Source organism: Chiloscyllium punctatum, chromosome 25 (assembly GCF_047496795.1).
Source record: "Chiloscyllium punctatum isolate Juve2018m chromosome 25, sChiPun1.3, whole genome shotgun sequence".
Taxonomy (NCBI): Eukaryota; Metazoa; Chordata; class Chondrichthyes; order Orectolobiformes; family Hemiscylliidae; genus Chiloscyllium; species Chiloscyllium punctatum.
Genome location: NC_092763.1, coordinates 30,795,968 through 30,808,840, shown reverse-complemented (window position 1 = coordinate 30,808,840; position 12,873 = coordinate 30,795,968). Strand labels below are relative to the sequence as shown.

The 12,873-nt window shown below is 39.3% G+C and overlaps 1 protein-coding gene across 5 annotated transcripts in view; it reads left to right on the top strand.

Annotated features, from left to right (window-relative positions):
- Positions 1-12,873, top strand: part of dacha (dachshund a) — a 403,352-nt gene that overhangs the window by 367,771 nt on the left and 22,708 nt on the right. For 2 of the 5 annotated variants that reach the window (XR_011964100.1, XM_072594911.1), the window contains exons 9-10: positions 5,516-5,659; positions 7,153-7,221. Coding sequence is in view for 4 of the 5 variants with exons in the window: in XM_072594911.1 (XP_072451012.1) it covers positions 5,516-5,659; positions 7,153-7,221 (213 nt within the window). In the remaining variant the exon portion in view is untranslated. Of the gene's footprint in view, positions 1-5,515; positions 5,660-7,152; positions 7,222-9,085; positions 9,195-12,873 lie in introns of those variants that run through there. The other 3 variants (XM_072594912.1, XM_072594910.1, XM_072594913.1) reach the window with 3 other exon arrangements.

Sequence of the window (12,873 nt, the reverse complement as noted above, 5' to 3'; positions counted from 1 at the left end):
TACAGGTACACTGTTAGGGGAGGAAAGAAGCACATGTGGTTTTGATAGTTTGCCAAACAGCTGTTTAAACTTGTGCTACTGTTCAGCATCAAAAGAACCCTGCACTTACTGTTACATGTATAGAGGTAAAGGGAAGTCTAAATGTACCAGTTAGGAATGTTGTCACCTTCTGGGTGTTGTTTATAGGCAAACACTAACTTACAATTTAAACACCAGCAGCTACTGTCTGTCACTGACATTGCAGACTGGTATTTAAACTGTTAGAATACCTTCAACTCCCAGTTACAGTTTTGACAGCATTTACCCCTCACCTGCAATTCATAAATGCAGAGCTATTGTCACCTTATTCAATCTGGGATCAGTTTATTCGTTAACAATATAGATCTATTTTTGATGAGAGATGCATTCTATAATAATAAACACTGAAACCCAAGTAATAGAAGAGGTCGATTTGGTCTGCCATATTTTATATATTTCTATGTTCCTAAATCAGCTGTAACTATTTTCAATAGCTTTGTATAACCAGTTACAAGATTTTCTACGTCAAATGATATAATTACAATATTACCAGGGCTCCTTCTAGCACTAGCTTATAGCAATTGCATAGCTTTGCAGGAAGCAATGCAGGTGCATTTCATATAACTTACCTTATAATCATACTTGTGAATAAAAAGTGGCCCCAAGGTGTTTCATATAATCATCATAAAACAGATTGTGACACAGCCACAAAAAAAAGATATCAGGTGAAATAATCAAAAGCATGGTCAAAGAGGGAGATTCTAAGTAATGTCTTAAGGGACAGCAAGGATAAGAAGTAGAGAGAAGTGCAAGAGAATTTCAAGGATCTGGGACATGGGTAACTGAAGGTGTAGTCACTAGTGGTGGCACAATTAAAGTTGGTGATGATGAAGTGGTGAGAATTAGAGTGTTGGAGGAAATTAGAGATCAAAAGGAACGTGCCCACAGAGGAAAATAAAAGCAAGGCTGTGCATTTCAAAAATCAAGACATTTCTTGACTGGGGTGCAATTATGTCAAACAACAAGAGGACAGAGTTTTAGATGACAATTTTAAAATCGAGGATAGACCAGCCAGGAGGGCATTCGAATAATTGAGTTTATAGATAATAAATTCATGAATGAGGTTTTGAGCATATGAACATTGGGGTGTGTTACAAAGATGAAACTAGGCACTCTTCATGGTGTCACATGTATATCAGGCCAGAAGCTCATCTTGGGATCAAATGTGATGGTGCAAACAGAAGGTTTAATTTCAGATTGGTGCTAAGGAGAAGCACTGAGTGAATAGCTGAGAACAAAGCTTGGTATCAGTACTAAAACCAATGGTGTCAGCCATCCCAAGAGCCAGTGTTATTGTTGAGAAAGAGATTTCTAAATGGTGACCCTATTTTGTGATCACTTTCACACACTATTGAGGAATTACTTTCATCTTTGTAACTTTGCAGGAAGAGAGGACATAATTTGTTCTCGCTGCTGATTGAATGAGGAGAATAGCATTGCTGAAACAAGCTGCACAGTGATTCATAAGATAGCTTTGAAATTATTTCAGCAATTAAAATCAGTGTTTATTTGACCATCATTTTATTTTACCAGTGTCTTTTTTGAAGGACCGTTTGGCAATAATACATTTTAGAATTTCAGATAAACCTTGTTCAAGGATACCTGGTCAAAATAATTATCTCATCCATAAGAACATCCATAAGGTCAGGCCACAAGCAAAGTAATAATATATTGAATTTTTAAAAACTTCTATTCATATCATGTGACAATAACAAGTGGTGGTGATGTTAGGATAATGAAACATTTCTTCATTTGTGAATTCTTCAAAATGGCATACTTTGAATTTCAAACACCTTCTCTCACTTGTTTAAGTCAAGGTGATCTTTGTTCTCATTATGAGAGGAGCCGCTCCAAGTAAAAATCTGCAATTCCCCAAATACTAGAATTGCCATCTGGAAATTAGTTATATTCTAAAATATGATTGATTTCTTGCTCTTCATTCACAAAGTAGATAAATTGCAGCACCCTCCATATTGAACAATGCTTTTATCATTCTTATCGTCAATATAAATGACAATCATTGAACTTTCATGACTTAACAAAAAAAACATAATCATACCCATTAATGAGATTAACTGAAATTAAAGGATTATTTCTTTGCATTGAATACTCGTCCTATTATCTTGCTACGTCAAAGGCTCAGACCATTTCCTCATAAGATGAAGTACATTTATTTCATTAAACTTTTCTAGCTTCATTATTGCAGCTAGAACTGGATAATACTGTTATTTTGATGCAAATACCTTAGAGGAGTAATCCAAGTTTTAGCCAGCACAAGCCGGTTTTGACAAATTAGGACATGCACAAAATACAGTCTTCAATAGCATTGCAAAGAAATAAAAGTGGTTTCCTGCTCCAGATCATCCAACACAGAGTTGACAATCTAGTTAAGCTGTTTGAAATTCAAAATGTGTCATTTTGAAGAATTAGTATGATCATCCTAACGTAATCAAACCACCTTGTCACACTGTTAAATTTTGAAAAGCTTCAATTCAAGCACGGACACTGCAAATTAACAGAGGGCAATAATAACTCAGTAGTAAGAGACAAAGCTCTGTCCTGGTAGGAGAAATATGATGTAAGTGTTCACCAAAGTTAGTTATCGCTTTCATGTTGGGATTCCCTAAAGTGGTTAGCATGTGTTTGCTTCACAAAGATTAGAAGATTGCATATGCTTAAGGCACAGAAATTCATTCCAAGCCACAAGGGGATTTCACCATTACACTCCTAGGTTCCACCATCGTGCTTGTAGATATGAACAAGTGGGAGTCCACTTAAGAAAAACAGGCAGTTCAATAACAGAGTGAATTATATCACTGAACCCATGGAGATAACCAAGCAGCTGAAAATGTGTTGCTGGAAAAGCGCAGCAGGTCAGGCAGCATCCAAGGAGCAGGAGAATCAATGTTTTGGGCATGAGCCCTTCTTCAGGAATGAGGAAGCAGGCTAAGATAAAAGGTAGGGAGGAGGGACTTGGGGGAGGGGTGTTGGAAATGCAATAGGTGGAAGGAGGCCAAGATGAGGGTGATAGGCCGGAGTGGGGGTGGGGGCGGAGAGGTCAGAAAGAAGATTGCAGGTTAGGAAGGTGGTGCTGAGTTCAAGGGTTGGGACTGAGACAAGGTGGGGGGAGGGGAAATGAGGAAACTGGAGAAATCTGAGTTCATCCCTTGTGTTTGGAGGGTTCCTAGGCAGAAGATGAGGCGCTCTTCCTCCAACCGTCGTGTTGCTATGGTCTGGTGATGGAGGAGTCCAAGGACCTGCATGTCCTTGGTGGAGTGGAGTTGAAGTGTTGAGCTTCGGGGCGGTTGGGTTGGTTGGTGCGGGTGTCCCATAGGTGTTCTCTGAAACGTTCTGCAAGTAGGCGGCCTGTCTCCCACGAGGAGGTTGAACAGTTCATCCACTTTACCAACACCTTCCACTCCGACCTCAAATTCACCTGGACCACCTCAGACTCCTCCCTCCCCTTCCTTGACCTTTCCATTTCTATCTTGGGCGACCGAATCAACACGGACATTTACTATAAACTGACCTAGACTCCTCCCACCCTGCTCCCTGTAAAAACGCCATCCCATATTCCCAATTCCTTCGTCTCTGCCGCATCTGCTCCCAGGAGGACCAATTCCAATACCGTACAACCCAGATGGCCTCCTTCTTCAAAGACTGCAATTTCCCCCCAGACGTGATCGACGATACCCTCCACCGCATTTCCTCCACTTCCCGCTCCTCCGCCTTGAGCCCCGCCCCTCCAATCGCCACCAGGACAGAACCCCACTGGTCCTCACCTACCACCCCACCAACCTCCATATACATCGTATCATCTGTCGTCATTTCCACCACCTCCAAACGGACCCCCGCACCAGGGATATATTTCCCTCCCCACCCCTATCAGCGTTCTGAAAAGACCACTCCCTCGTCAGGTCCACACCCCCCCCACCAACCCAACCTCCACTCCCGGCACATTCCCCTGCAACCGCAAGAAATGCAAAACTTGCGCCCACACCTCCCCCCTTACTTTCCTCCAAGGCCCCAAGGGATCCTTCCATATTCACCACAAATTCACCTGCACCTCCACACACATCATTTATTGCATCCGCTGTACCCGATTTGTCCTCCTCTATATTGGGGAGACAGGCCGCCTACTTGCAGAACGTTTCAGAGAACACCTCTGGGACACCCGGACCAACCAACCCAACCACCCCATGGCTCAGCACTTCAACACCCCCTCCCACTCCACCAAGGACATGCAGGTCCTTGGACTCCTCCATCGCCAGACCATAGCAACACGACGGTTGGAAGAAGAGCGCCTCATCTTCCGCCTAGGAACCCTCCAACCACAAGGGATGAACTCAGATTTCTCCAGTTTCCTCATTTCCTCCCCCCACCTTGTCTCAGTCAAATCCCTCGAACTCAGCACCACCTTCCTAACCTGCAATCTTCTTCCTGACCTCTCCACCCCCACCCCCACTCCGGCCTATCACCCTCACCTTAACCTCCTTCCACCTATCGCATTTCCAACGCCCCTCCCCCAAGTCCCTCCTCCCTATCTTTTATCTTAGCCTGCTGGATACACTTTCCTCATTCCTGAAGAAGGGTTCATGCCCGAAACATCGATTCTCCTGTTCCTTGGATAGGAGAATCTGCTGCGCTTTTCCAGCAACACATTTTCAGCTCTGATCTCCAGCATCTGCAGTCTTTACTTTCTCCTCGAAGATAATCAAGCAGACCAAAATTCTTAATCAGCATTTTTCAATGTTCTTTTGTCTAATCATTCTGATTCCACTTTCACCTTTTTTTAATTGCAACAGTTTAAACATTATAATTAGACTTCTTTTAAAAATTGTTCCGGTAGGTTCAAATTTCTCACGGCAGTCAGATTTTTCAGTTTTTGCCACAGCGAAACAGTGCACAAGTTTGGAGTACCTGACTAGATTTTGTATGCCCCAACAATTGTTTTGCTCATAAAAGTTCAGTCCTTCATATTGAAATATCAGTATTGAAGGCAGAGGGAAAAATAGTTCATGTGCTTAAACTGGCCAACATGCAATGTAATGAACATACAATCACAGTGTGAACATAAGATTCTTTACAGATTTACTTCCTGAAAATAGTGATAAGGTGTTATTGCATAAATAATTATATTGGAGGGAACTAAGTTGAAGTGGAAAGCATGGGAACCCGTAATGACCCGGAAAAAAAACGCAATATAAATCTTTACTGAAATTACATCTCTTTGTTACAGAATGTTCGGTGTATCCAAGTGAAATGCAATAGATAGCGCTTGTTTAAAATTCAAGATTTATTAAGTGAGATTCAGTTTTTTCCCCCCAAGTGTGCAGAATAAAAAAGTATATAGAAAGATCTTGACTATGTTACATTTTCAGTCTTGTGAACCATAAAAATAAATACATTGCTCTGAATTTGTATTTTACGAATCCAGCAACAATTCAAAAGCGACTGAAGAAAGAGAAAAAGGCAAAGAGGAAATTACAAGAAGCACTTGAATTTGAGTCAAAGCGACGAGAGCAAGTGGAACAAGCTTTACAACAGGCTACATCCACAGAAAGTCTCAGGGTGCTCAATGGTACTACTCTCATACTTTTTATATAATGCAACTGTTGTGATTGAAAATCAAATAGGTGCAAGTGCACATCAGGGCTCATTAAAAAATGTGAAAAGGAATTGAAAATTTTGAATCATAGTTGTAGTGATAGACACCCCATCGGAACTGATGAAGGGTTAGCAGTCTTTATAATTGTGGGAAGAACGAACAGTTCATGTGAGTAAACTTACTGATGGACAATAAAACAAAAAAGTAGTGATATTAAATCTGATAGCAGATGTTAGTTTAAAAAGTCTTTCCAGAAAATACTTGGTTATTTCCAACATGTTCTGTTTTTAATAATTCTTACATAATTTTGATTGGGAGTTTGAGTTGAAAGGACAGCTACTAGAGAAAAAAAACTCAACACTTGTTACCACCATCACTTCCAAACATGGGTGTGTACCACGAATACAAGCCTCTTTTTTCCTTGAGCACTGAAATAAGGTTCTTCATTTTTCCCCTGAAGGAGGGACCTTAGGCACAATTTTAACCATTAAAATGCTAGCCATATGGAGTTGTTTATTTGGCAAATTAGGATTTAAATATTAACTGAACCATGATGTTGAGCTTTTCAAACATCGTTATTGAATATAAATTTAAGGTAATTGATTTTTTGTTGCTTTGGGGAAATGGGGAACATTCTTTGCATAGTCTTCCATAGAGGGCTTGTATCATGATTGATTACCCAGTTATGGATGGAGGATTTGTACAAACATCAGCCGTGAGGGAGTATAATGTGCTGATTTGTTCCCTTGATTATTTTGTCAGGTGCAAATAAACATTAAATTTTCTTTTAATTATATGTTCCTGTGCAAAATGCCAGTAACTACAAAATATACAAAGGAAGATTGGTAAACATTGAAGAATTATCTCCATGCAGGGCTATTAGTAGGCTTAAAGAGAATATATTCCTTCAGCAAAACTAAATGTTATCAACATTCTGATTTAAATTGATGCATAAGATTATAAAAGACAGAAATTCAGAATGATTTCCAAATTTGTCTCATTTCTAAAGGCAAAACAGTCATTTCGGTGGAGTTAATCTGCATCACCTAGGAATGGCCACACCGAAAATCACATTGTGAGGATAATAACAAATGAATTCAATGATTTTTGCACATGACTTGGACTCATTTCCAAATTATGTTATAGCTTTTCATTATGCATAATGAACACATTTTAATTATAGTCACACACATTCCAATGTGTGTAAAAATTACCCTCGGAACATTATGCACGTTGTGGATTTGATGGGATCAGAGGTTAATAGAGTTACTGAACTGTTGGAACTAAACCCTTTTGCTCATTAGTGATCACATGATAAGCTCATGCAACCCAGTACTCACTCTTCTTCAACTTAGGATATTATATACGCAAAAAGTAATCGTAGCATCTGAAAAGATAGAAATGTAAAAGAAAAAGGCAGCTAGTTGAAAAGTGTGCATCAACTGATTTGATTTTCCTGTTTTTAGACGCAGTAATTCCCGAGATGGAAGCTGACCACTGTGGGACTCAACTTGATACCACAGCTACAGTACAAGGTGGGTGTGAGTTGTTTCCCATACTGAAGTACTAAACTTAGAGTGTTGAGAGGTCGGAAGGGACATGATATAATACATAAAAAAAGGTTTAGATCATTTTATCTTTTCTAATATATAACAAAATGCTAGCTCCATTCTGCTATGGTGAATGATTTGAAACAAAGAAGCAAAGAGAGTAAAATGTTTTCAGATTTTCCCCTCTCTATCCTGTCCTCCTGGTCACATGTTCTGTTCCATTTAAAAACTAGCCCAATTTTCGGGCATGGATTTCACCCAGAGCAGCAAGCAATGCTGATTGATCATAAATTAAAAGCACGCAATTTAAACGGTATAAGAATTGTCCAGTTTAATTTTCATCCTTAATGCCATAGTTTACCTTCTGCAACAACTTGGCAAAAATCTACAGAAATTTACTCATGTAACCAGATAGCCTCAGTACAAGAATTAGAAAACAAATACTGTGTCGTTGACACCACTGAATCAACGAGCCAGCACTTTCTACTTTTAGTGGAGGGAGTATACATTCTCTTTTCCATTTCAAATGGTTAAACTATCATTTGCCAGTTATGTTCAAATATTAGCGAAATGTTGACACGACGTGTTCACCAAAGATGACACAACCCAAATTGTTATGGTTCTGTTCGCTGAGCTGGGAATTTGTATTGCAGATGTTTCGTCCCCTGTCTAGGTGACATCCTCAGTGCTTGGGAGCCTCCTGTGAAGCGCTTCTGTGATGTTTCCTCCGGCATTTATAGTGGTTTGTCTCTGCCGCTTCCAGTTGTCAGTTCCAGCTGTCCGCTGCAGTGGCCGGTATATTGGGTCCAGGTTGATGTGCTTATTGATTGAATCCGTGGATGAGTGCCATGCCTCCAGGAATTCCCTGGCTGTTCTCTGTTTGGCTTGTCCTATAATGGTAGTGTTGTCCCAGTCGAACTCATGTTTCTTGTCATCTGAGCGTGTGGCTACTAAGGATAACTGGTCATGTCGTTTCATGTCGACACCAACTAGCCACGAAACGACACAACCAGCTATCCTTAGTAGCCACACGCTCAGATGACAAGCAACATGAGTTCGACTGGGACAACACTACTATTATAGGACAAGCCAAACAGAGAACAGCCAGGGAATTCCTAGAGGCATGGCACTCATCCACAGATTCTATCAACAAACACATCGACCTGGACCCAATATACCGGCCACTGCAGTGGACAGCTGGAATTGACAACCGGAAGCGGCAGAGACAAACCACTATAAATGCCGGAGGAAACCTCACAGAAGCGCTTCACAGGAGGTTCCCAAGCACTGAGGATGTCACCTAGACAGGGGACAAAACATCTGCAATACAAATTCCCAGCTCGGCAAACAGAACCACAACAACGAGCACCCGAGCTACAAATCTTCTCCCAAACTTTGAACAATCCCAAATCTTCTGATATGGGGATCTTTTCAATTGAACTCATATTACAATGTATATTAGGACTGTAGAAATCTCAACACATGGACATTTTTGTTGTACTTGGAGCAGAAATTGAAACTTCCGATTTCCAGTTTTGCCCAAGTTCCTGCATGGACAGTGTTCACCTACTCCTGAAATCTCCCTTCCCAGACTCACCTAGCAAAAAACCCTGGCTCCTGTCCAGATGATGTCAGTAGAATCAGCATTGTTAGGGAGTGCAGGAGACAGAGAAGATAAAGGAATATGTTGAGGTTTTTGATGGAGCAAAAGATAGCAGCAGCACAGTCAGCAGTTAGGGGGGTGTTAGTGTGGTCAGTGGGGGTGAAGCTATGCAATTTGAGGTTTACAACTCCATTCAACACAGTCAGTGAATTGAAGGCAGACCTTAAAAAGAGTATTTTTTTTCAGTTCATGATAAGCAAAGGAGCTCAACCGCACCAGAATTATGCTTGACATTAATCTTCTGACTCACTTCAGGAGCTAGCATCAGAATGTGCAAAGGCTCCAATGAAAAATGGTAAGTGGAGTATATTAGTTCACAGTCAGTATCTGATGCTGACTTAAAGATCTGGGCCAGACGGACTCAAAGCCCAATAAACTCAGGTGACATGTTGCAGCATTTCACTGTCCTTTCCTTTTTGGATTTTATTGTTTGAACCAACATTCACAGAGCAACAACAATTGATTGAGGGACTTTTATATTTGCTTGTTTGTATTTTCCCATAGGAAAAGTCTATGTACCCATGTTGAACCCAGATTTGTTTCTCATTACACATGATATGCTGTAAACATGAGTTTTGATTGCAGGCTACTTCTTCCTTTCCTAGACTTCGTTTGTTTGTTTGTATTTCTTTTATTCTCAGTAACTTTTCCATCCATAAAGCTACTCATTAAAAATTAAAGGGAAATTTCAGAAGAAACTAGCTAAACAATAAGCTTCTCAATCATCTACTACCCCAAAAAGGAAAAATGCTGACTATTAACCTGATTGTCAAAATTGGAATATTAGAGATATTTAATGTTTGTCCTACTATTGTTATTCACTTTAAATCTTTTGAGAAGGACTTCTCCAAGTTGTAATTGTTTGATCATATGGAGAATTTAGAGAGTTCTTTTTTAATAAATCTCAAAATTAAATATTTAAGTGACAAAGCTAACATAAACTACTTGAAATGACACAATAATGGAAATCTTGACTAATCCCTTTGCTGACCCATCATGTTTATCTAAAGGCTCTCACCATAGCAGCAGGTCTGGCCTATTGAGAAGTTGTGTTTGAATTTTTACCCTTGTTTATTTTTCATTCTGTGATAATATTTGTTGAACTGCAACTGCTTTATAAAAAATTCCATGTGTAAAATACCACACACATAAAAGAAATTGAACTAAATACTTCTCTCAAAAAGAAATGAGGTATGGACCCTATTAATTCATTAATTGAGATGATGGTCACATTTGTAAAGGATGGATTTAAATGTGTCTGTTCCAAAAAGGTTTCTGAAAGGCTTGAAGATCTTCCATTACATTCAAGATTGTTGTGTAACTTAACAGTTAACTCTAGTTCAGTCAAACATTTTGACTAATTGACCAACTAGTGGGACATGGATGGGTATCTTAAAATGCAGTATCATTGTCTTTACATATCCAAGATAAGCCTTGAAGATGTCAATTTGCAGATTCTAGGGGCATCTTTTACAACTATTGGTTGATTTGGTACCCACTTATTCTGCAGATTCCAATACCAGTCTGACCACAATGCTTTAGAATGACAGAGATGGACACTTTGGTCTGTCTTCAATAACAGCAACATCCAATCTCTGATGACATAGGATTTACATATAGAGTTATTTTTCTGGATTTACAATAATGGAACAGGGTTCCTGCAGCCCTCAGAATAATCTAGGACAAAGTTATGAAGTTTTCCTAATTTTATTCTTAAATTGGGTCCCCATCTTTGGCATAATAAAAATAAAGAACTGCGGATGCTGCAAATTTGAAGCAAAACAGGAAGTGTTGGAGAAACACAGCAAGTCTGGCAGTGTCTGCAGAGAGAAAACCAGAGTTAACATTTCAAGTCTAGTGACTTTTCATCAGAGCTTCTGACAGTCACAGCGCCAAACTTCATATGAAGGACTAAGTAGTTTGAGTAAGCTTGGTTTGCAGTTGTAAAATGTCCGAAACAAGGGTGGCTGACACCAACTACTCAAATATTCCAAAACATTTAGCCATCAAGTAGTTGATGAAACTCAATCTCACAATTACTATTGCAGGGGCAATATATGGGGAAAATACATATGAAAGCTTGCAATCATATATTCAGCTGTAAGGGTCTTTGGGGGTTGGGCGATATAATTGTTAGAGTTTTAGCATGATGTTGCATGTGATCAGAAAGATAATGGCAATGTGTGCACAGATTTACAGTGAATTGTGTTGTTCACTGGAGCTTGTGGTATCTCATAGTTCACCAAGCAAACATTCCAACCTACGCTGGCCAATTATTTGATGAATCTCTCACACCCTCATCAAGGGAGACGGTAAGAAAAAGTGACAAATAGGAGTTTCTTTAGTATGAGAAAGGTGGGGGCAGTAGGCTGGGAGGAAGAGGCAAGTTTACAATATATAAATGTGTGTCCAAACAAAGTACTTAATTGTTTTTGATTTGTGGACTCACTGTGGAAAAATAGAACTCAATTTTTCATGGGATATTTATCTTCTCATGAAGGTGAAGAGAAAACCTGATGAGTTTCACGAACACATTATTCTAAAAAAAGTATTAGAGACCAAAATCAGTTTCTTTTTCCCTCTGCTCAACATCTTATGTGCCCTGACTAGCATGTGCAAATGGCCTGTCACTGAGTTTGAATAAATTCCTCACCAAGTGGTGAAAAATGTTCACAGTTGCTGTTCACTTGATATTAAAATGTTTAAAGTCTTTATCATTCTATCAAAACAACTCAAGTCACAATTTAGTGCAGCACACTTTGGACTCCCATGCCCTCCAACAGTCCGCCTTCATAATCAATGGCTCAGAAAAACAAATGCATGTGGGAAATGTTATTAAATTTAGAGAGACATTGCAATTTCCATAGTGTTCCTCGGATTTTTCTTCAATTAACATGTCCTAGGTAAGATGTAGGAAACCATGGTGACAATCACCAAGCAGCCTTCCCAGCAATTGACCATGAAAACGCAAATTCCAGTTTCAGTGTTTATACCTTTCCTCACTGCTGTATTTCAGATAAATACATAGTATTTTTACAATTTAAGCAATATATCATGGAAACCTACACGATCACAGGGCTTGTCAGTGGGAGTAGAATGTAACGGTTAATCAGATGCGGAATGTGGTGATATGAGCTGATTAACATGCGTAATCAGTATGAAGGAAAGATGAGCAATGCAGTAAAAGCAGAGGTTTAGTCACTAAATATAGCTCAACAGGACATTTTTGTAAATCCTTGCAATGGAATACACATAGCCAGTTTAGAATATTTTAGAGATTGGTTGCAAGTCAACTTTTAGTGTTTCAGATTATTAAAAACAAACGTCTCATTTTGTTTTCTGCACACTACTTAACTCCTTTAGCAGAACATTCACTGTTCCAAAATGGGAAGGATTTCAGTGGTATTAAATCATTACTTCAACTTCACATAAATGGGATCAGAATTGGTAACACTATGGATTTAGTTGAATGAGTAATTGTATAGTACAGAAGCATTTACAAGTATGTTAAACATTAATGAAAAAGTAGGCATTTTGAGCAAGTTCTACTCTGGACATCAAATTCCCTGAACTGCAATAAAACATTTGCACATTCAAACTGTTCCTTTGGCATCACCATAGCAACATTGTTAGTGACTGTAGTGGGATATAGAGGGCATAACACTAGCAGAGATGAATTACATACAGGGTCTCTTTCATGAGCGTGAAATGCCCTTTTGTCACTCATGAGCTGCGAGGTTCTCAGCAGTTAGCCTACATTTCAAGATCCATTTCAAATTCAGCCCAATTGTCTGAATGCTAAATGAAAGATTGAATAACATGGGCAAATCTGGCTATTATATGCAAAATGAAGACTGAAAGAGTTTGGATTAGGTGACAAAGTATACAATTTAAAGGAATGCTAACCAAAGCTTTAAAAAAAATGATTGAGCTGATAGTATTTAACACCAGCGTCAAAGGTGTTTTACCCTGTT